This window comes from Diceros bicornis, chromosome 22, assembly GCF_020826845.1.
Source record: "Diceros bicornis minor isolate mBicDic1 chromosome 22, mDicBic1.mat.cur, whole genome shotgun sequence".
NCBI lineage: Eukaryota > Metazoa > Chordata > Mammalia > Perissodactyla > Rhinocerotidae > Diceros > Diceros bicornis.
In genome coordinates this window covers 42,691,934-42,715,576 of record NC_080761.1, presented here as the reverse complement: position 1 = coordinate 42,715,576, position 23,643 = coordinate 42,691,934, and the positions used below count along the sequence as shown (strand labels likewise).

Genomic DNA, 23,643 nt, shown 5'->3' with positions numbered 1-23,643 from the left:
TTTTTAATACATCTTAATCCATGTAGTTACATTAAAACCAACTTAGGACTCCTGATAGAATAAGTAAAGTAAAAGATGAATATTCAGCATGGTAAATAGAGATTTAACTACTGTGTTGAAGACTGCCCACCATGCAGCTAAATTCACCACACCGCAAATTAACTCCTAAGAGAGTTTTAGGAATATTAGATGTTTCCTGTGACTTAAGATCAGAGCATCTGCAAGAAATCCCCTTTGGAAGATGCTATTTTCTTTCACTCCCCTCCCTCTGAATTCATTTGTTATATATGAAAATCATTAAATAGCAATAAGACTTTTGAAACTTTACTTAAATTTCTCTCTCTCTCTAGCTGCTTGTAAAAAGTGGGTCCAAAACAGACTCAAAAATAGTGAAAAGATAATAAAGTCTCAAAAAATGATTTAAAAAAAAGAAGGAAGACTGAAAGACATCAATTACATTTAAATCCATGAACTCATTATAATTCTTTACAAAATAAAATCTAATTGGTCAACACTGAAGGATGCTAAAAAAAAAAAAGAGAAAAACCTGATTTTTTTTTTTAAGATTTTTATTTATTTATTTTCCCCCCAAAGCCCCAGTAGATAATTGCATGTCACAGCTGGACATCCTTCTAGCTGCTGTATGTGGGGCGTGGCCTCAGCATGGCCAGAGAAGCGGTGCGTCGGTGCGCGCCGGGGATCCGAACCAGGGCCGCCAACAGCAGAGCGCGCGCACTTAACCGCTAAGCCAAGGGGCCGGCCCTGATTATTTTTAAGTTTAGTAAATAAAAAGAAAGAATCAGGTATACATCTTGCCTTTCTTATACAAACTATACTACTGGGTAACCAAACAGTAGATATAGGGAAGGTTCTCTTTATAGCAGTATTTCAGGTTAACAAGTGAAGAAAAAATGATAGAATTAGAATGTCACCAGTTTGAAACTCCTAATGAATTAATGGATCCACCCACTGAGCATCAACAGCTAACATCACCAAAAAACAAAACAATCAGATATTATGTCCCTCCTATGGAAGAACACATTACCACCTATGAAGAAATCTCTCCCCCGACACCCACGCCCAAGAACAACAAAAATTGAACCTAAATCTCATCAAATATCAGAAAAAACTTTCAATTTATATGAAATACAGAGAAATAAGTTAAAGCACACCATGGAGATGCAATCAGCAAAATCCACATTGTGGGAATCACAGCAACCAAGTTTCTTCAACAAACTGTAAGATAGAGAGAAAGAGAGAGACAGAGAGAGAGACAGATAGATGTGAGGGGGAGATCCTATAGATTAAAGGAGATGTAAAAGACCTAACAATCACTTCTTCTTTGGATGATCATTCAAATTATTAAAAAAAAAAAAAAAATTATGAGGCCATGAGAAATCTGAACACTGACTGGACATTTAAAAAAATGATACACACACACACACACACACACACACGTATATCCAGGTGTAATAACGACATTACTCTTGGGCTTTTTAAAGAGGTATATACTTAAATATCTACAGAAGAAATTACACAATGTCTGGGATTTGCTCCAAAAGAATATGGGCAGGATGGAAGTGGACAGGTTTATGGACGGAGCAGCACTGGCCCTGGATTAACAGTTGTCGGGCTGAGTGACAGGAATATGAGGGTTCATAACACTATTCTACTTACTTTTAGAATTCTCCATAAAAAGTTTTAAAAGTCATACGAAGAGGTGCTCTTTGTAACACCTATTTTTTCCAAAATTATCTTGGTTATTTTTTTGTGTCACACTCCAAGCTAGTTTCCTTCCTTTACCTCCCTTCCCCTGGCAACCAAGGCAGAGGTTGCTTCTATCATTACTGCTATTTGGAGAGAGAATTTATAGTTTCAAAAAAATATCCCCGAGGATGATGATGATGAGGATGATGATGATGATAATGACGATGACAATGATGATGATGATAGAAAACGTGGTGGCATCTTGCCATCACAGTTAAACAATTATGTTACCTTTGACATTAACTCTCCAACTACTCAATCTCTCCTCCCTCTATCCCTGTCAGAGCAACACAGATCTAACATCAGTCACTTATACTTAAGCACAATTGTGTTTCAAAGCTAGAGCTGAGCTGAGAGGCTGAGAGATACCTATTTCCAAAGTCATGGCTTTCCCCCAAGTACAATCTCAGTGCAGAAGATTCTTTAGGAATAGTGTCCCAGTCTCCTCTGTTTTGGGAATTACCATTCATATGGTTACCCTATAAGGGATCCTAGCATACATACACTCACACAATGAAGACACAGCCTGTAGAGAGTTAAACTACGTCCCCCACAAGCTATATCTAAGTTCTAACCCCTGGTACCTGTGAGTGTGACTTTATTTGGAAATTAGGTCCTTGCAGATATAATTTTAAGGATCTCAAGATGAGATCATCCTAGTTGGGCCTTAAGACCAATGACTATTATCCTCATTAAGAGAAAGGAGAGGGAGATTTGAGACACAGAGACATACAGAGAAGAAGGTCATGAAAAGACAGAGGCAGAGATTGGAATTATGCAACCACAAACCAAGGAACACCTAGGGTTGGCGGTGGCCACCAGAAGCTAGGAGAGAGGCACAGAATGGATTCGCCCAGCCTCCAGAAGGAACCAATCCTGCTAACACCGTGGTTTTAGACTTCTGGCCTCCAGAATTGTGAAATAATAAATTCCTGTTGTTTTAAGCTACCACGTTTGTGGCGATTGTTACAGCAATCCTAGAAAACTAATACACAGTCCCTGGCAGATCAGTTCATTGGTCCAGGAGTGAACATCTCACACATGCTGAGTCCCGCCCTTGGAAATCTGTAATTATGGCCAAGAAATTCCAACCTCAGTCTGGCTGTCTCTCATACATAAGAGATGTTAGCCCAGGAGCAGGCGGTGCCCTGTGGACTAGGAAACAGAGAAAGTCAGTCTGTAGCAAGAGAGAAACAACACAGCCAGTATCCAATTTGTTTCTGAGGCCTAGGTGCATCCCTGTTCCTGGGTCCCTTGGGACACCCCTCTATCAAAAAAATAAAAATCACCCTTTAATGCTCAAACTAGTTTCAGCAGGTTTCCGTAGCCCAAAGAATCCTAACATACTCAGGAACCTGCTGCCAAAAGCCCTTCAGTAAAGATCAGCTGGAACAAATCCTTCCTTGAGTGGGTGCCAGGAAAAGTGGAAAAGACTCAAGAAGCCTCTTAAGAGAGAGCAAAGGGAACTTCAGGCTTGAGCTCTAAGAGACAATGCAAAAAGGAACCTCAACTTCCACTAGGTATAAGAACCAAGACACAGATATCATCATGAGAGCGAGCGTGGGTCAATAACGATGCTGAATATTCCATAAAAAAAAGGAAAAGGAAAAAATTTCGGTCAAGGTGTATGAACTACACTAGTTAAAATCATGCCAAAAAATTGCTTTTCACTAGGTAAATATAGCACAATTACTATTGTGCACATGAATAACATGTATCAGGTTTCCTTTGTTTGGGGTTTATTTGATTACTACATTAAACACTGCCCATGTATGCTCAGTCTCCTCCTCAAAAGACGACAAATAATGCTTGGTTCTTTGCTTTTTGAAATATTCCAAATATGAAGTACAAGGAAGCACCCATATTAATTTTTTGAACAGGGATGAGAATAACAAGATTTTGGGTTGAAGAGAATGACAAAAACATCCCAAAAGGGGACATCTCCAGGTATCATGGGAACCAATGTTACAAATGTGGCCAAGTCCCTTTTTAAATGGAAAGGATAATTAGTCAGCCTTAAGCACAGTAAGTCACCAGCAAATAAGAGAATGTTAAACACTAGATTAATGATCAAATCATTTTCTAAATTTGTTATAAAATCATATGAGAAAAGAGAGAGAGAGAGGGAGAGGTAAAGAAAGCCAGGAAAAGAGGGAAGAAATTAAAAAAAACGTTCTGGGGAACCCATGCTTGAATAAATGACAAAAGTAATGCTTCTTTAAAAAAATCTCAGAGATGTAATGCTACTGAGCTTTTGCCCGAGAAAGTTCTGCGCACTCATTTGTCTTCTAAGTACCAGAAAATAGCTTTATTTCTTCTGAAGCATTTTTCCACTATAAAAGTAACAAGTGTTCAGTAGTCACTTTTCTTAAATCACCTAGAAACATCTTAGCATAAACACATGACACTTACAATGGAAGATTTTGTGACAAACAAAGCCTTCAACCAGATAACTAACTTAAGAAGAAATAGGGCAGAATGTCCTAGACAAGAAAAGTGGCTGGAATCACTTTTCTGGTTTGGAGCTGCAAGTTGAAAGAGATTCTGGGATTTTAGAAAAGGAAAACGTGTTGGAAAAAAAGAAACGAGAACATCTGGAAACAAGCTAAAAGGCTTAAAGGAATACTTAAAAGACAAGATGGCGAAACAGACATAGTCTAGTAATTCTGTCACTTGCAGATAAGAGTTAAATGAGCAATAATACCAATGTAGATACAAACCCTGAAACCATCTCAAATTCATGCAAAATACTCTGACACCCCAGCTGCAGAAGAAAGCATGCTAAGGCTGTCTTTCTTAAACTTTGGAGGAAACCTCATAAAGGCATCTTTCTTTGGTGGTTCTCCTGCCAAATAAAATAAAGAAAAAGAAGCTAAAAAGTAGAGAACATCTTCAATAATAGAAGACATGAATACAGTATCTCCTGGGTTACTAGCCATTTTCCACATGATAACAAAGCAATTAAGTTTCCCATGGAACAGAAACATCAATAAAAGAAAAGACCCTGAGAGAAAAGAATTTTCTCACTAGATTACCCTAAATCTTAACTCCAGATACTTCTCAGAATCATTTTTAACCAAAATGGATCTTCATCAATCCATGATCAAAGACTTACTGAGTCCAACAGCTTTAGTCAGAACCCACTATGGGCATTTTTAATAACCTATGCAAGATTTCATTAAAAAGTAGACTTGAGGAATCTCAGAAAATAGACTTTAATCTCTCACATCTTAATATACTTTATTTTCCCCCAAATACATAAATTGCAGATCCGTTGCCTGTTTGGGAGCACAAAAGGCACACAAATCAAGTGCTAGTCTAGTTTATTTAGAGCACAACCTCCCTAACAAACACATTTTTTTAAACGGGGGGGGGGGGGGGTTGGGGAAGCAGTTGAACTGAAATTACAGCCTGTCATGACATCTCAATATCGAAAACTGAATATCTGGTTCCACAGGAGAGTACAGTTTTTATTCAAAATCCCGTTACTAGGCAACTATAACAATGTCTGCATGAGCTTTCTCGAAGCTAGCGCAGTTAGGGGAAGAAATCTAAGGAAAGAAAAACAGGGAAACTCTTTGCTCTGGGAATCTTTGTCTCAGGATGAATTCAACGTAAAAATAAAAACAAACAAGCAAAACCAAAATCAATCTAAACTTAAAACAAGCAGTTCCTTAAAGGACAAGAAAAGCACACGCTACTATGTATCATTTGCTTTAATTTCAGCTTTGGTTAATTTCAAAATTCACATTTAACTGGTGATAATGATTTCCTTACTGTGTTTCCTTTGTGGTCCCCTTCTTTCCTTCACCCTCCCTAGGGAATAACTTTTTTTTTTTCAAATTTCCTTACTGATTAAAAGAACATTTTGGGCCTCTTAAATCCATTTCTTTGTTTACAGAAGCTATAAAAACTAGTTTACAATTGTTTCATGTTGCCTCAGCTTTGAACTGAGAACACTCTTGGACATCAAACTATTCCTTTGAAGGAAACAGCGCCTCAAACAGAGCCAGACACTTTCCCAGCCACTCCCTGAAGTTTAGACAACCAGAGTTTTGCAAATGTCAAGTCTTTTTCAAGGTTAGACTATACAATGTAGCAAGCTCTAGACCAATGTTTCTCCAGTGGTGGGTTGGGTTTGGGGTGGGGGGCCTTTCCATACATATTCCAAAGGAATTTTATAGACTAGACTTGCAAAGGACCAACCTGTCCTTACAGGTTATAAGGCTGAGAGAGACCACCTCACTGACTTTTCCTCCCATCTTTCCTTGCAGCTTTCAACACTTGCTGCAATGCTGAGAAAGCTCCAGAAGCTACACAGTCTAAATCTCAATCTCTCTCCCTCCCTCCCTCCTTCTGCCCTTTTCCCTCTCCCCTCTCCCTCTCTCTCTGTTCCTAAAGGATGCTAGACTAGTAGGTAGCCAAAATAAAAACATCAAGTTTGAGAATTATTTTTCTAGATCAAAGATGGCCAATCATTGTGTGGCTCCATTCACAAGGTGCCTCTAGATTCTGATAATCCTCTATTTTAAGACGAGAAATCTAGAGACAAGTAGAAATTTAAATACTAGAAATAAAGACCCAAATGCTTCAGACAAGAAGCACAGGAAAATGACGAAGTCAATCCTGCTTTTAGATCCCAAAGATAAAGATGGTTTTCTGCCTCAGAAAATTCCCTGAGCAGCGTTTGGAGGAGGAGGCTGTTTGAGTCTCCTGCTTTTAATTAAATGTAATTTAATTTCTTAAATTTGATTCTTATTTTGCTTTTTTTAAGACATAAACAAGGCAAAGTATAGTCTTTGTAATCACTACAAACCACAAAGCTCTGCTACTTGAAATAAAGCAAAAGAAGAAAATTTTGTTTTCTGATACACAAATAATTATCACCTCTACTGACAATAAAGAAAACTGAGCACTTATATACCACATTTCATGATCAAATTGATTCAAAAATTAAAATGGTTAGCTATAGGATCTACTCTATCTACATCTCCCTATAGCTAACAATTTAGATAATATGAACATTCTCAGATAAGAAACTTCTAAAAAAATCTTCCCTCCCGGGGCTGGCCTGGTGGCGGTTAAGTGCCTACACTCCGCTGCAGGCAGCCTGGGGTTTGGATCATGGGAGCACACCGATGCACGGCTTGTCAGCACGGCTTGTCAAGCCATACTGTGGCAGCGTCCCATATAAAGTGGAGGAAGATGGGCAGGGATGTTAGCCCAGGGCCAGTCTTCCTCGGCAAAAAGAGGAGGATTGGCATGGATGTTAGCTCAGGGCTGATCTTCCTCACAATCACTCAATCAATCAATCTTTCCTCATTATTCTTCAATTGTTAAAATTCCTATATTTGCTTACTATAAAATTCAAGGCTTGGGGCCAGCCCTGTACGGTGTAGTGGTTAGGTTCAGCGCACTCCGCTTCAGCAGCCCAGGGTTCATGGGTTTGGATCCCAGTCAAGGACCTACACCACTCGACAGCCATGCTGTGGCGACAACCCACATACAAAATGGAGGAAGGCTGGCACAGATGTTAGCACAGGGCTAATCTTCCTCAAGCAAAAAAAAAAAAAAAGAGAGGAAGATTGGCAACAGCTGTTAGCCCAGGGTAAATCTTCCTCACCAAAAAAAAAAAAAAATTCAAGGCTTTCTTCTATATTTTACCACACTTCTAAAGACCTGAAAACTAATGGTCACTTATATATGTAAGATTATTCATTGAAGCACTGTCTGAAGTTACAAATAATTGAAATCAATAGATAATTGGTAAATTATGGCACATTCGTGCAATGGAATATTTTGCAGCTGGAAAAGAATTAAAAAGCATTGATGTATGCTATACAATAATTTTCAAGATACATTTTTCACTAAAAAATGCAAAATAAAGAATACTATATATAGTAGGCTACTAATTCTGTTTTTTAAAAAATGAAAAATATATACACAAATTTTCAGTTATATGTGCATACAACATTCTTAAAAGATAATAAGACCCAGCAAAAGTTTTGCCTCTGAGGAGAAAAACTGAGATACAGGAGTAGGACAGAGACTTTGCCTCCTATATCCTTTTGAATTTTTTTTTGAACTTTTTTTTTTTTTTTTACTATGGGAATGTATTGCCTATTCAAAAAGTCTATTTTTAAATTTTAAAAACATCTAAGGTTACTGGCAAATTATAATATACAGATGACATGCTGATTCACTATCAGTAAAGCTTATGCTTTTCAGTTTACAATAGTGATGATGGATGTATACCGATGTGTGAAGGATATCCCACACCAGCATAATTTTCTAATATGATCTTCTGGAATTAAAGATATAATCTAACCTGCTCTAATTATCCCTTACATAGCCAGAGACATTACCCTGGCCCCCTTAGCTACTGACAATCTTACTTTTGAATATAAATTGTACAACTACACAATGTAAGTAGATTTTAGGTTTGTGAATTTTAAGGCATTTGAAAACTATTTAGAGGGAAACAAATACCATTGCCTGCATTTGACAAAAAGTGTAAGGCAAACTCCAGGTGGCTTGCTTCAAGTCAACCAATAAGTATGAAAAAGAGGCACACATTAAACTTAACTTTTGAAAAGCCTCCTCCAAACTACTTTTTTTATGGGTATACAACAGGATCCTTCTAAAGGTATTTGTGTGTGTGTGTGTGTGTGTGTGCACAAACGTGCACGCAAAGAAAAACAGAAAATGAATGTTTTCAAATATGATCTAACCCTTACTTATTCAGAAATATTTGGTCATCTACTAACTGTTGAAGAGTGTGCTAGATACAAAAATACAGGTAAAAAAAAATACTGTGCAAGAGCAAGTAGGCCAGCTGAGAAGAGGGAAGTGTCTAGGCAGGAAAGGTGACGTCTAAGCTGAGCCTTAAAGGATGAAGAAGATGCTGTCATAAAGAGAAGGGGAAGGAACATTCCATGCAGATATAGAGCACATGCAAAGGCTCTGCAATAGGGAACAGTTGTATACGGGTTCACAGCAGGACACGCAGGTTGAACAGAAGGCTAGAGCTATTGTGGGAAGGGCATATATACCATGCTGAAGGTTTGGACTTATAACTGAATACAAAGCAGAATATAAAGAAAAATCAAGGTTCCAAAAGACACAATGAGATGATCTGAGGGGACAAAATAAGATCTGTGAAGAAAGGTTAAAAGGCCAGAGGTTATTTAACCTAACAGACTTCAAGCCTAGGAAGGTATCTTCCACAGATGGATAGTCACAGCTGTATTCCTTCTCCAGTGAAGGCAAAAAAAAAAAAAAAGATTAAGTATTCAGCTCAGATGATACAACAAAAAAAAGTGAGTAAAAAACTTTGGGAGAACAAGTAACCCCACCAAGAAGGAGGCAGGAACTGGGTGAGAGTTGGGAGAAGGGGGCAGAAGCCCAAGGGATTTAAAGTAGGCAAAATTGAGGGCGTATGGATCAAGACCATTTCTTGAAGCACAGAGTGGCATCTCCTTTTCAGAAAGTATTTTACAAGAAACGTTCACTTCCATGGGATGGTTCACATGTCCTGTTTGACCATCTCAGAATGGAGTATGTCCTTTTAATCCCTTGTGATTCCATTATCCTCAGCCTATGAGCAGAATAAATACGGTCATACCAAACAAATTCAAAGAACAAAACATTATTTACTTGGAATAATCGGAGGAAGACATGAATAAATCACAAAATACTTTTAAAGAAATTAGTGCTATTACTTTCTAATACATATACTAATGCCACAGGCTGACCAAGTATTGCCAGTACAGTGTATAAACTTTACCATTGTGGAAATAGCATCACTTACGGGCAACCTTCTTTCTTAAAATAAGTCAGGAATTTGCACTGCAATTGTGAATTATAAACTACTTAGCTATTTTCTTCATTAAAAAAAGCAATGACAAATTTAAGCAGAGCCCCAAAACTTAAGTACAGCAAATCACCATAAATTCCAAAACTATAGTTTAAATTAGCATGTTGTCACAACATATGAAGTATCAACTGCATGACATTTTAAGGGAAAGAAAAACAACTGGCAAGTAGGGTGAATGTTGACCCTTATGGCAAATTAGTGAATTTTTTTCTAAAAATTTAATTGTTAACTGACCAAACATGAAGGAAAGAGTACCTGGTAGATGGAATCAGGTTGAGTATCCCATTGAGAACATAGCTAAACTCCGCGTGGTCCTGAGCAACAAGTGCCACCAGACTCTCACAGCAGGCTGTCCGAACCACTACGTTGTCACTGCAACACTTCTCCCACAGCAAGTTCAGAGCAGGAGTCTGAAATCAAACCCGGTGATTAAAAGACACTTCCGATAAGCAGCAAACGCATATACAGCCCCAGCCATGCATCAAAGTGTAATTCGTTCACAGTTGGCTAGCTTTCCCGTACAAAGATGATGCTGTTTTCACTCCATTAGTAGAATAAACTAAAGTCAGTTTTCTAAGAAAGATAATGAATGTGTTCTGATATAGCAACTCTCTCTCTCACCTGGTATCTTTGCTGCAGAACAAGGCTGCCTGCAGACAGAGGTATGACCTGAGTTGCAGCAACACAGCAAAACTATCAGGGGATCAAAACTTAGACTTGGCTCTAGCAGTGCTCTAACCAAGCCATATAACCAGACACCAAAAATATCAGCCTATCAGTTCGTCTAAGTTGAACTCCAAATCATACATATGTTTCAAACCCTAAATGACAATTACATTTTCAGAAAATGTTCCTGCTCTCCTACCACCAATCTCCGTGACCTACATGCACCCCACCACCACCCACAATGTCCCTGCCCCAATTTACTGAAGTCTTATGTGGCCCAGAGGGAAGAGAGAGAAGACAGGCTACCAGCAAGATGCTGGTTCCACGGCTACCAACAAAAGCTGAGAAAAACTGGTTTGCCCAGGAAAGAGACTGTGACTTTTTTCCCCTCATGCTGTCAGTCTGTCATTTTGATAGAAAAGCACTGGAAGGGCACATAAGTAAATATAAGTTCTTTATTTTGAAAAATCCTATAAAAGCAGAGGTCCAGCTTTCGTAACTTTCAGGAGCCCATGACCCCCACCCCACCCAAAAAGGTTCACTACTAATGATAAACCTATATTTGAATGTATTGTGGGTTAAGTTCATTTAGATTTACACATGGTTTTGGGGGGTTTTTTGGTTTGGGGTTTTTTTTAAAGAACACATAATGAAGCTATCTTTCCTTCCTACTGACATAATTTATTAGGGAAATACATAATTCGGAGAAAAAAATTAAGATCCCCAGCTCCCATCAATAACTAAAAGAATGACAATCCACATCTTATTGTGCCCCCTTTCCCACTGTAGCTGGCTCTGAGAGCCTTTTCAATCAGTTAACAGTCACTGCAGGAAAAGAATATTTATATTCCATTTCCTTTATTCAGAAGGAAATTTTATTCACCTGTGTGGACAATATCAAAGAGTTCTAAATGTCATTACTCCATTACTAAGCCAGAAAAACAAAATAAATGAACAAATAAACTGTTGCCTCAGGTAATACTATGTCCTCATGGAAGTAAGCATTCATTTATTAATAGAAGAGGAAACATTCAGTTACAGGAATTTGATATTCAATAAATCCTAACAGTTTAAGTAAAACCACTAAATCTTCTTAGAGTACATAACATGATTATAGGCAGGATTAAGATCAGGGTTCTCAGAAAACCTAATTTGTATAACTACATACAAATACCAGATAAATGCCAATTAGTGAAGCATGCCCCTACACTTGCTTCAACATGTCAGCAGAAGCTGTAAAGAAATGTAACTTGGAGCAGCTAATCAAAAGGAATGAGAGAGGAAAAAAATCAATTTATTTCTGGAGAAAAAAAAAATCTTATTTCCATCACCTATGTTCTCCATAGGGTTTACATTAGAGCACCTACTTAAGTAGAGTTTCCAACCAGCATGTCAAAATATACAACATTGGTCAACCAAAACCCAAGTGGGATCCATCTCAGTAAGCTGGCACTGCTTCAACTCTTAGCATTCACCTGCCCTACACATGGTTCAAAATTTTTCCTCCGGCTCCAACTGTCAGTGCATGACCTTTCGAACTTAGAACTCACATTTGGGGCTACCTAAAGCATGAGAAATCTCCTACACCCAAACAGAGCCACTATATTCACTTCCGCTATTAAATATAAATATTCCCCCAGAGGTAGCCCTATCAACCTTCTCTAAAGCATGCCTACCCTCCTTTCACCCATGTTATTTTTCACTAATAGTCATAAGAATAATCCGCTTAGCCCCCTCCGTAGCTCATTCCTGGAGTGTGTTGTAACCAATTTTAAAATTTAAAAGAATTTGAAAGAAAACATGGTAAACCAAGAAAAAATGCAATGAACTTGTCACAGCTCAAAATCATTTCTACAGTGACCTGAAGTAAGGGAAACAAAAGAAGTGTATATGTGACCCAGCTGGTAGCAATATCTGAATAGAACTAAAGCACAAAGTTAAATACACACCTGGTTTGTGGACTGGTGGATCTTTTCTGAAAAACCATTTTCCTTTAGGACTGCAGCAATAAGATGACCCACAGCCTAAAAAACAAACAAAATTAATGAATATATTCCCTCAGAAGTTAGTTCTCTCCAAATAGTGCATTTGAAGGTAACTAAAATCAATACTAGTTGATATGAGTATGCCAGACAGTCAATTGGTAATTAAGAAAATTCCCATTCAAAAAAAAAAAACCCATTCACTGAGTATGTGCTATGCAGAAGGCACTGAATTAGGCACTCCACATACATAATTTTTAATCTTCATAATCCTCAAGGTAAGTATTTTTATCCCAATTTTTATTTCAATGAGCAAACTACAGCTCATAGATGTTAAGAAAACTGTCAGATTTTCAATTCAAATTGCTATCACTTAGAATTAGAAGATAACTTGAGATTGCTTAATCCATTAATCATGCCCACAATGAAGATGGAGAAAACGCATCCCCATCTTTATGACTATGGCCCACAGAGATCTGAACCAATAGGTCTCCCCCCACCATGACCATTCTCTTTCGTCTGGGCTCTGTGATTTAATTTCTTTATTATTTTCCCATAAGTTTTAGCCCTTTAATAAGTTTTCCATCTTACAAACCTCTAAAATTTTCCCATATCCTGCTTCAGTCAAAAAGCCCAAAATTAAATCTAAGACTCTTACAGAACTCTTCATTACATAAATACATAAATATCATTCCCTCCTGCCACCTCCACCTCATTCTCTTAGTTTTTCAGCACTACCCAGCACTGCTATCTTAGAGCCACAGGCTAGCAACAAGGACAGCCATTCTGTGTACGGGTTAGGAAAAACTGCAATGTTACAACTATTGATCCTGCACTTGGGACCAATGCATGATATAGCTGTGAATACCCATCAGTCTTGCAAAGTCTCTAGAAAAGCTCAAATAAAAACACAGCACCCACTTCTTTGTTTCTTTTTGTATTTCACACATTGGAAATGATTTAAGACCTCAATGCTGGATAGTCTCAGTTTTGCAATACAATTCACTCATTTACATGAATGTTACGATTAGTTCAACTGTCTCTTACCTCCTAGTTAGAGGGACAGTAACAAGAATTAAGGGCCAGTGAATAGTTTGGGTTCCTGTTTACAAAATATACCATATTTCATTGAATCTAACTGGCCATCGACTGCAAGATGTGCCCTTATTTTACATACTATTGAAAAAGAAAAAAAGGTGGCCAATTACTCTATGTTATATAATGCTTGTTATAATTTAGAATTTGATTTTATATTAACGACAGAGCTCTTTGAGACTCATCTGGAAAATCATGGCCTAGTTCACAATTGTGTAGGCAATACCAATTGTATAATAACTGCTGTCATCAATTACCAGATGCAGCCCAATTTCAAAGATGTTAAAATGTGAAAAAATGTGTGTGAATCAATGAAATATGGTGCTAACATTGAGCAGCGGTTACAAAACAACAAGACATATTCACAGAGAACAGGGCACAATTGCAAGAACCTAATAAAATCAATATGAAACACAACAAGGACAAAGAAACTACCTTTCATATTTAGAAAAAAGACTAAAAGAAAATAAGCTGAATAATAGACATCCCCCACTGCCCACCAGGTTCAATTTCTCCTATTTACCTTTCAATTTATCCTTCTAAAAATCAGAGAATATAGCCAAATTTATTTTAAAATATAAAATACAAGGATAAATCAGCCTATATTGCTAAGTTCTCCATAACAGAATAGTTGCAACTGACATCCTACAGTAAACAATACATATACACTTTTCATTTAACTTAATAGTAACACACACAGGCATTTCTTGATTATTGATGCTAATGAAGGGATTCCAGGCACAGAAAAATAAAAGTTGTGGACAGCATCCTCCAAGCCTTCATCTTCTTCTTCATGGTAAGGACCTGTGCTGCACAGGATATGACTCCAACCCAGTCAGGTAGAAGGGAATCTTGCATAAGGAGTGTTCTACTCCTCATGGAAGGGTTCCCCACTACCCAGCTAAGTCAATTCCCACAGCAGGCATCTCCGAAGTTAATTGCTGAAAGTATCCCCGACGTTGTAGGTTGCTAAGTCTTCAGGCAGGCCTCTGCTGGTCCCTTAGCTTCACTCTCACAAGAAAAGACAGTAAACTACTATGATACCTTGATTAACCAGAATGCTTCTAGTTAGCTGAAGGCTAGCCAGAAAACCACCTTTGTTTTAACTCTAATAATTGAAAAGTCCTGTAAAATAAATTATCACAATCTCCTGCCTGAGTTAGTATAAAGTCCAAATTTTTTAATCCAGGATATTTTACTTATTGAATGTCATTATTATAAAAATCTACTATTCTTAATAGTTGTACAGATTTAAATATTTTAATATTAAATATTTTAAATATTAATCTCTCATAGTCTGTAGATGTATAACCATTTACTTCTGTTCCCAATAATTATAGGCCAAAAAAAAAATACATATTTAGGGGCCTCCCAGTTAATCAAGGTTTTATAATCTCTAAGAAGAAAAGTATGATATAAATAGAAGCTGAGATTGGCCAATTTCAATATTTACTTTCCAAGGTCAAATATAAAATTTCAAATTAACTCATATAAAAGTTGTTTAATAAAATAATATATCTCTAGGGGCCGGCCCGGTAGCGCAAGTGGTTAAATGCGTGCACTTCGCTGCGGCAGCCCGGGGTTCACCGGTTCGCGTCCCTGGCACAAACCGATGCACTGCTTGGCAAGCCATGCTGTGGCAGCGTCCCATATAAAGTGGAGGAAGATGGGCACGGATGTTAGCCCACAGCCAGTCTTCCTCAGCAAAAAGAGGAGGATTGGCAGATGTTAGCTCAGGGCCGATCTTCCTCACCAAAAAAAAAAAAAATTATATATCTCTCTATATATAGAAGAATAAAATATCTAATGTTAAAAATATAAAGTTCAATTAACAATTCACCAAAAAGGTTCATTTGTTACCATGAAGCAAAAATAAATAAATAAAATTACCTGTGATTGGATAAGAGAATTTGGAAATTCAAACCTTTTCCTGATATCATCTGACATTTTTGCTTCTGTTACATGTATGTACGCAGATTCTGCAACCAAAACAAAAGAACATTGTTAGTCCGGAAAAGGAGTTCAAACCAATTATTCCTCAAATAACATGAATGTTATTCATTCCAAAAACAAGGGAAATAAAGCACAGGGCTTTGCAGAGTAATCCTTGGCATACCCTTCCCTGTTAACCACTTCAGGCCTTAAATGCCATGATTGATAAATAAACTAAAAATACCCAACAGCTCTTAGTTTTTCCCACTAGAGCTAATTCCTGAAACAGATGAATTCACACTATAGAAACCAAAAAGAAATCCAAAAGTTCAAGCCTAAATAACATGATTTTAAAAGTTCAACCACACGTTTGAAATAGAAATTAATTCTTTCATGGATCAAAACTTCCAGGGGAGAAAGAATCAAACTTTACAAAATTGCTTAAACTATGCCTCACTTTAGTATAAGCTTTCATTTAAGCACTAATCCAACTGCTAGTGACAAGTGTAAAGCCTAGGTGAGCCTTTTCAGGAAATATAGAGATGACCTAGACACTCACACATCAACAGAGTGCTGCCCTCCTAAAAGAGGAACAAGCAAGCAATTAGCACCAACTTTTAATATTTACATCACACCTCTCAATCTTACTGGGCTCTCAAAAAAAAAAAAAAAAGCACGCAAAAAGGATAGAGGAGGGCTGGTGGTAAATTGAAGGCACACAACTAATAAGAGGATTTCCTAACGATTCAAATTTATCCAATTCCCATGCAGCACTGAATCCATCAAATTACACTACTTTGAAAAATAGGATGCTTTAGGTCACTTATTTATTACCATACAAAAAAAAAAAATTTTTATGTCAATACTGTACTCTAGGTTACCTTATAAAAATAATAGGCAACAAAACCAAGGTTTCCTAACCTCAAAAGTGGAGGCACCTTGTGTTGAATCTGTAGCTCTTTCTAACAACTTTCCTCCTTTTCTTCCAAAGCTAATCTCCCTGAACGGATAATTTATCCTAGCTTTCTTCTTCAACATCTAAGTCCAACTTTACTCCCTTGCATTTGACATTTCACAGCACTGAAACAACCTGTTCCAAGACTGCAAACTATATCTCCTATCTAAATCTACTCACTAGCATAAGCAGGTCAAAATTTCTTCAACTTCCCAGTTGTGTCAATTTCATCTTTCTTGGAACTTTCTTCTCTGTTGAATTCCATAAGAGAACATGACAGAATTTCCCAAAATGTGTCCTTGGGAAACCCAGGATAAAGAGATCTCCATGGGAGGAAAAAAAGGATTTTGTGGGGACATACATGGCCATCTTGAAGACTCAGTCCCTCATTTTACAAACACTTATTAGGTGGCTATTGTGTGTCAGGCACTGTTCTAGGTGCTTGGGTTACATCAGTGAACAAAACAGACAAAAGTCCCTACACTCATGAAGCTTATAGTCTAGTAGGAAAAGATAGACAGTAAATAAAAAACCGAATAACACACAAAATATAATATGTTGGGGCCGGCCCCGTGGTTTAGCGGTTAAGTGCGCGTGCTCCGCTACTGGAGGCCCGGGTTCAGATCCCGGGCGCACACCGAGGCACCGCTTCTCCGGCCATGCTGAGGCCACATCCCACATACAGCAACTAGAAGGATGTGCAACTATGACATACAACTATCTACTGGGGCTTTGGGGGAAAAAAAGGGAGGAGAATTGGCAATAGATGTTAGCTCAGAGCCGGTCTTCCTCAGCAAAAAGAGGAGGATTAGCACGGATGTCAGCTCAGGGCTGATCTTCCTCACAAAAATAAATAAATAAATAGTATGTTAGAAGATGATAAGTGCTATGGAAAAAAAGAAAGTAACACAGAGCAAAGAGGATGAGAAATGGAGGAAGGACACATTTTCTATTTTAAACATCGTAGTCAGGGTCTCTTCTAGAGAGGGTGGCATGTGAAAGTTAGTCATACAGATATCTAGGGGAAGAGCACCACAGGAACAGGAAACAGTGAGTGCAAAAGCCCTAAGCTAATAAAGCGCTTAAGACTTGTTCGAAAAAGAGCAAAGAGATAAATCAGGAGCAGAGTGAAGGAGGAAGAGAACAGTAAATCAGAGAGTCAATGAGAAGCCACATCATAAAAGGCCTAGCAGGCCACTGGAAGGACTGATGCATTTATCCTGAGTGAAAGGGGAAACTACTAGAGAAAAAAGTGATAAGAGTTGAAGAGAATCACTTGAGGTAAGAAGAGACCAGATGCTGGATAGATCTGAAGGTAGAGCCAGTGTGGTTGCTAATGAATTGGATGAGAAACAGGAGAAAGAAAGGAGTCAAGGATGACTCCAAGGTTTTTGATCTGAGAAACTTTATTTTTAATCTCAATTCCTTTGGGCATTTTACACATTAAACAAAATAATTTATATATTACTTACATGGCATTTTTTACTAAAAGGAAAAGATAGAGTTGCCATCAACTGAAATCGGGAAACAAGTTTTGTGGGGGAAGACCAGGAATTCCATTTTGGACAGGTAAGTTTTAGATGTCTAATAGATATCCAAGTGGAAACGTCAGGTAGAAAGTTGGATATGTGAATCTATCATTGGAGAGACAGATCTTAGTTGGAGATAGAAATATGGTCCATATCATTAAAGAATCTGAGAGGTTCTATAGCAAGAAGTTTGATTAACTTCGCTTAACCCAGAGTTTACCAAATTTATTTGGTCATGGCACCCTTGTCTCTAGAAATATCTGTTAACAGTCTATACAACCAGTCTTTCCTGGGATACACACTGGGAAACACTGCTCTACGGACTCCTCCTATTCCCCTGTCCACTCTGCGGCAAGCTCCATCTTCCTTGCAGAAGGCCCTCCCAAGCCTCTCTGCCCAGTGCTCTCTTCCTTTCATGTTAACTGTCCCAGAGCCTCCATCTTGTCCATATCTCCAAACACTTCCCTACTCTCTAAGGCTCTAAAACACCAGAAACGGGAGATGTCAAAAACAACACACATATTTCCTCTCATAAAAACTGTTTGCATTTCAGTTCATCTTTTCCCAGTTCTCCTCTCACAATTTCCTTCACCACCATTCTCTAAATCCAGTCAGTCACCAAGTCGGCTGCATTCTTTCCAGCATCTCAGAGGCTACCTATCCTCTCCATTTCTATACTCATCATCTTAGTTCCTCACGCTAGGCTTACTTCAGTGTCTTGAGGTTCTCCATGCTTGAGTTCATCCCACACATTGCTGTCACATTAACTGTCCTAAAATGCTATTTCCATCACATCATTTCCCCATGAAGAATTCATAGTGGGTTTTCAATAGCCCGTCAGATTAAATGCAAATTCTGATTCCTAGCTTTTGAGCCCGCCATCAACAGTCTTACCCATTCAACTTCATTTTCACTGCTGTCTAATTCTAATTTGGCTAAAACGGTTTTCAAAATAGTCCCACGTACTCAAAATCTGCTCATTCCTAAGGGATTTTACTTATGCTGTTCTCTCCCACATAAAATGCCCTTCTCTATATGTTCCCACTATTTAAAGATGAAATTCTTTTCATAGCACATCTTCTCTGTTAAGCCTTTCCCAAGTAGCTACATCTTATAGTAATCACCTTGCTTTACATTCCTTCAGTACTATTGCATTTGGTCTGACCCAAACCATCATGTGAATATTTACACTACAATTGGAAATATTTTTCTGTAAAGAGTCAGAGAGAAACTACTCAAGTCTACCATTGTGGCATGAAAGCAGCCACAGACAGTATATAAAAAAATGACCATGGCTGTGCTCTGATAAAACTTTATTTACAAAAACAGGAGGCAGGTGGGCTATAGTTTGCTGACTCCTGGTTTACATGATGACTATTTTTTTAATTAATTTATGAAATGTATTGATACAATTGCTACAAATGCCACTCAAATTTGGCCCTGTGCTTTTAGGCACAAATAAATACATAAATAAGGTAAATTATACATCTTTTAATAGGCAAAAGATGGAAAAGTATCCTTTATCAAAGAAAATAAACTGTTTTGTGTCCCTAAACTCTAAAGGAAATTTCTCACATTAGTCTTTATAGATGGAATACAGAGTGTTATAATAAGCAATATTCTCAATAACATAAGCAAAACTAAATTTTATATTACTTCTTTTTTAAACAAACCCTGGTTAAAGCCATGGGTATAACATAACACATAATTCAGCAAAAGAGCCTCAGCTAATGGGGTCCAAGTACAGAGTTTTCTCATGGTCTAATCTAACTCAATAGAAAGTAGACTTTAGAATGTCCAGAGAAGCAGATGGTTATCGACGTATCACAGAACAGACTTACCCAAATGTTAACAGTGATAGAGATAAACAGAAGAAAATGTGGGGTTCTACTCTCCGATTCAGGCCCACAATACTGGAATTCCAAAATGCTTTGGGGACCAGATGAGCAGCAGGTTAGGCAAATAGCTTATTATGGCAGTGAAGGAGACGAACCACCCAGAGAGATGGCTTTGTCTCCAGGAGGTAGGCCAATGGAGTGTAAGAGTACTGTTTTTATCAAAATTACCTAAGTATAGATGACAAATACCTAAGCTTACAAAGCACAGCCCTTATTTCAATGGGACACTTTAGAGAATGAATACATTTTTTTTTAAATCTATAGTAACTCTTTCCTAACAAATGGCCATTAACCATTCTCAAAACCGCTATCCAAGCTGCAACATGATTTGATATAATCCTTTAATTTTATTTATTTATTTTTTTTCCCCCCAAAGCCCCAGTAGATAGTCCTATGTCATAGCTGCACATCCTTCTAGTTGCTGTACATGCGACGCGGTCTCAGCATGGCCGGAGAAGCAGTGCGTCGGCACGTGCCCAGGATCCGAACTCGGACCGCCAGCAGCGGAGCGCATACACTTAACCGCTAAGCCATGGGGCCGGCCCCTGCTATAATTCTTGATTTGCCACCCTTGGGCTACAAATTGCAAGTGTCTTCCATCTGCTGGAGACTTATTTTTCAAGGTTAATCACAACCATTTGGCTTTTTAAGGTATCAAAACATTCTATTCTCTTCGGAAATTTCAAAGAAGAGTACATGTGTTTGCTTTAGCACTGGCAGTGTAGGATGTGTCCTACTTTATTTTTAATCTCAACTTCCCTTCAGCATTTTATACATTAAAGAAAACAATTTATATATTACTTCTTAGCATGGCATTCTTTCCTAAAAGGAAACCAGTGACAATATGGTCCATAAACCACATGTGACAAGAGTGTTTGATTTTAAAGGATTTATCTTCAACTTGTCATTGTGCCTGTTTTGTCTGTCTAAATCTAAATTAGAGAGAGAATTTTTAACGAGGTCTTTAAGTTCAAAGTAAAATCAAAGCATTTGTTTAACTTAAGTAGTTACCATCTTATCTGCCAAGGTGTTTCAGCCCCATGAGAATACTTCCAAGAAAATAAATCTATCAATTGTATTCTAGAGGTAATAAAGGAGCAGCAGATAGATAAAGCACCTTAGGTTTTTTACTTTCTCTATGGTTTCTCCAGGATACTTAAATATACAACCATATATCACACAAAAGTGTTTAGTGTCAAACTTCAAATGAAGGGCACAATCTAAAAAACAAGACAAAATCTATCTACTTATATTCACAAGTGGTATGGGAACCCAGCAGAGGGATTATGCAGGGTAGTTGTGGGGGGTGGGGGGGTAAGGTGGGGGGTGTATGAGAAAGTCTTTCAAGAGAAAGACTTGACTTTGAGAACTCTTGGCTATCAAATTTCTGTATAGGAAAGGCTCAGGTCTGCAATGTAGGTAAAGTCAGGGTTGTAGACTACATTCTTGAAGCTAGTTTACATGAGCAACGTCATCAGCAGACTGATAAAAACATATAGTGCATTCACATTAATGGGACCCTATCTTTCAGAGACACAAAATCTAGGACTTCTTTTCTTTCTAACACTTTATCAACTATTCCAATTCTCAGTTATGCATTTATTTAGTTTCTTCCTCCCACAAATTAAGCTATAGAACATCAGCCTGAGGATTTTAAACATGTTTTGACAAATTTTTTTATTACTTTTTTTGAATGGCTTATAGTAAAGCTGATGGGCACCATCAATAAATTTGAGCTGATCTTATAAGTTTATCAAGACTGTGGCTCAGGGGTACATTCCAGATTCTCCTAGATGCTTTGCCCCTGCCGCTTAAAAAAGAAAAAAAAGAACTACCTATACTTTTCAGTCACCCATCTTGCTCTGCTGTCCAATATTTACATATTCCTTGTTCTTCTGCCTGATTAGCTTCTCACCTACCGCCTCTCAGTCCCTAAGTATCCTCTCAATCTATCTGCCATGATCTGGCAACTGGGTTCTGTTTAATTACCCTGTATTAAATCCTGACACCTGCTAGAAACCCAAGCTTAGCCTCAGCTCTTGCTTCAAAAGCTTCAAAATCATGGGCCGGCCCCGTGGCTTAGCGGTTGGGTGCACGCACTCTGCTGCTGGCAGCCCGGGTTTGGATCCCGGGCATGTACCGATGCACCACTTCTCCGGCCATGCTGAGGCCGTGTCCCACATACAGAAACTAGAAGGATGTGCAGCTATGACATACAACTATCTACTGGGGCTTTGGGGGAAAATAAATAAATAAAAATTATTAAAAAAAAAAGGCTTCAAAATCAACAGCCACCTGTATTCTCAAATTAATAGGACAAAACAATTAGAGCCCTCCTAACCATATGATTCATAAAAATGGAAAGATCATGGGGAAATCACAGTCGAAAGTTTTTAATACTAAAGAACAAGTGTAAGAAAATAATTTTTAATCATTGCAAAGAGACCACTAAGTCATCGTTCAATTAAGCTTAGAGTAGAAAACACTTTTATGTTAGCCACTAATTTCAAAATCAGGCCAAGGTAGAGGGCAACTAAGTGGGATGACAGAGCCACGTGGTCACTATTATAATCAGAGAAAGCAGAAACTGCATAGGTGTGGCAGAGACTGCTAACTGTCCTTCAATATCTGTGCTCTCCTTCTACATTAATAGAACTGTAGCTGGACCAGCTTAATTACATTTCCTAGCCTCAAGTACGGTTAGGTATGACCACATGTGTGATCAAGTTTTCTCCAGTGGTATTTAAGCAAACGGGACATGTCATTTCCAGACTGGAGCCTGCTTCCCCCACTTTCTCCCAACTAAAAACAACTCAGATTCAATCATGTGTGTGAAGACAATGCCTCTAAGACACTGCTGAAAAACAAGATGGAAGGAACCCAGATCCCTAAATGATAGCTTGGGGCAAAACTGCATACCTGGTATTCCAATTATTACATGAGAAAGAAAGAAACTTCTACTTTGTTTGAACCACTGCATTTTGGGGTCTCTTTGTTGCAGTAGCTAGTACTTCCTTAATAAAATAACGAATCTGAGATCACCTCCCTTCCATAGTTTTTGTCACTGGAGAAATGAAGAAACTGAATGTTAGAGAGGTTAAGCAACTTGCCAAAAAGGCAAATCATCCTGGCAGTTCTTGACTTCCGACTCAGTGTTTCCCCGGACCATGGGTAACATGAGGCATAACCAGCACATTCTACATTACTGCATCATGTCCCAGGAATTTTAAGATCTATAATTCAAGAGCTGAGCAAATTTAGGTGACTATGAGTTCTGATGATCTCACCGGTTGCAATTTGCTAAAATACATCAAATTGCAATCAAATTCCTGCCTTTACAATTTAGTTCCATCCAAGTTATATCACATGCTACTTACTCATAGATTTTGAAATGGGAGTCTAAAATAAGATCAAAGGCAGGAAATTCCAAGTTAGAACTGATTGCTGTCCAGGAGAACCAGGCATTAAAGTAAGAAACAAAGCCATCAACTTCAATAATGTCTGATTTGTTACAATATTGTCTCCAATTATTCTTGAATAATCTTTCTTTTAAAAAAAGTGTCATGTGTATGTATTTATATGCTAAATATATAAAAGAATATAGATGAAAAAGTTATTTTTAAAAATCTAAACACTTATTTATCTCTAGAATTTTTACAGTATCCAATTTAAGTCTTCAAAGAAGTCTTCAAATTAGCTCCTTTCTAATGAGGTGCATGTGCGATTTAGATGGCAAAAATGTGGTGGAGGCTGCCTTGTTCCTTGGCTTTTTTATGTTAGCATAGGGACCTTTTCTTTTTCCTACAAGAGCATTTCATTGTCCACAGAATTGATAGGCAGGAACAACAGAACCATTAAAATAAGGAAAAATCAACAGAGGTCAATAAAAGTCATATTGGATTCCTAAAAAAAAAAAAAAGCTCCTTTATTGAGGATTTTTTCC

General features: G+C 37.9%; 1 protein-coding gene across 1 annotated transcript in view; it reads right to left on the bottom strand.

Moving 5' to 3' along the window:
* FOCAD (focadhesin) overlaps nucleotides 1–23,177 on the bottom strand; it is a 269,185-nt gene extending 246,008 nt beyond the window's left edge. The window contains exons 1-4 of the mRNA XM_058565883.1: nucleotides 22,620–23,177; nucleotides 15,277–15,365; nucleotides 12,259–12,333; nucleotides 9,899–10,053 (exon numbers count right to left, since the gene is read on the bottom strand). Of these exons, the coding sequence (XP_058421866.1) occupies nucleotides 9,899–10,053; nucleotides 12,259–12,333; nucleotides 15,277–15,365; nucleotides 22,620–22,680 (380 nt within the window). The 5' untranslated portion in view covers nucleotides 22,681–23,177. The remainder of the gene's footprint in view (nucleotides 1–9,898; nucleotides 10,054–12,258; nucleotides 12,334–15,276; nucleotides 15,366–22,619) is intronic.
* Nucleotides 23,178–23,643: the final 466 nt, after the last annotated feature.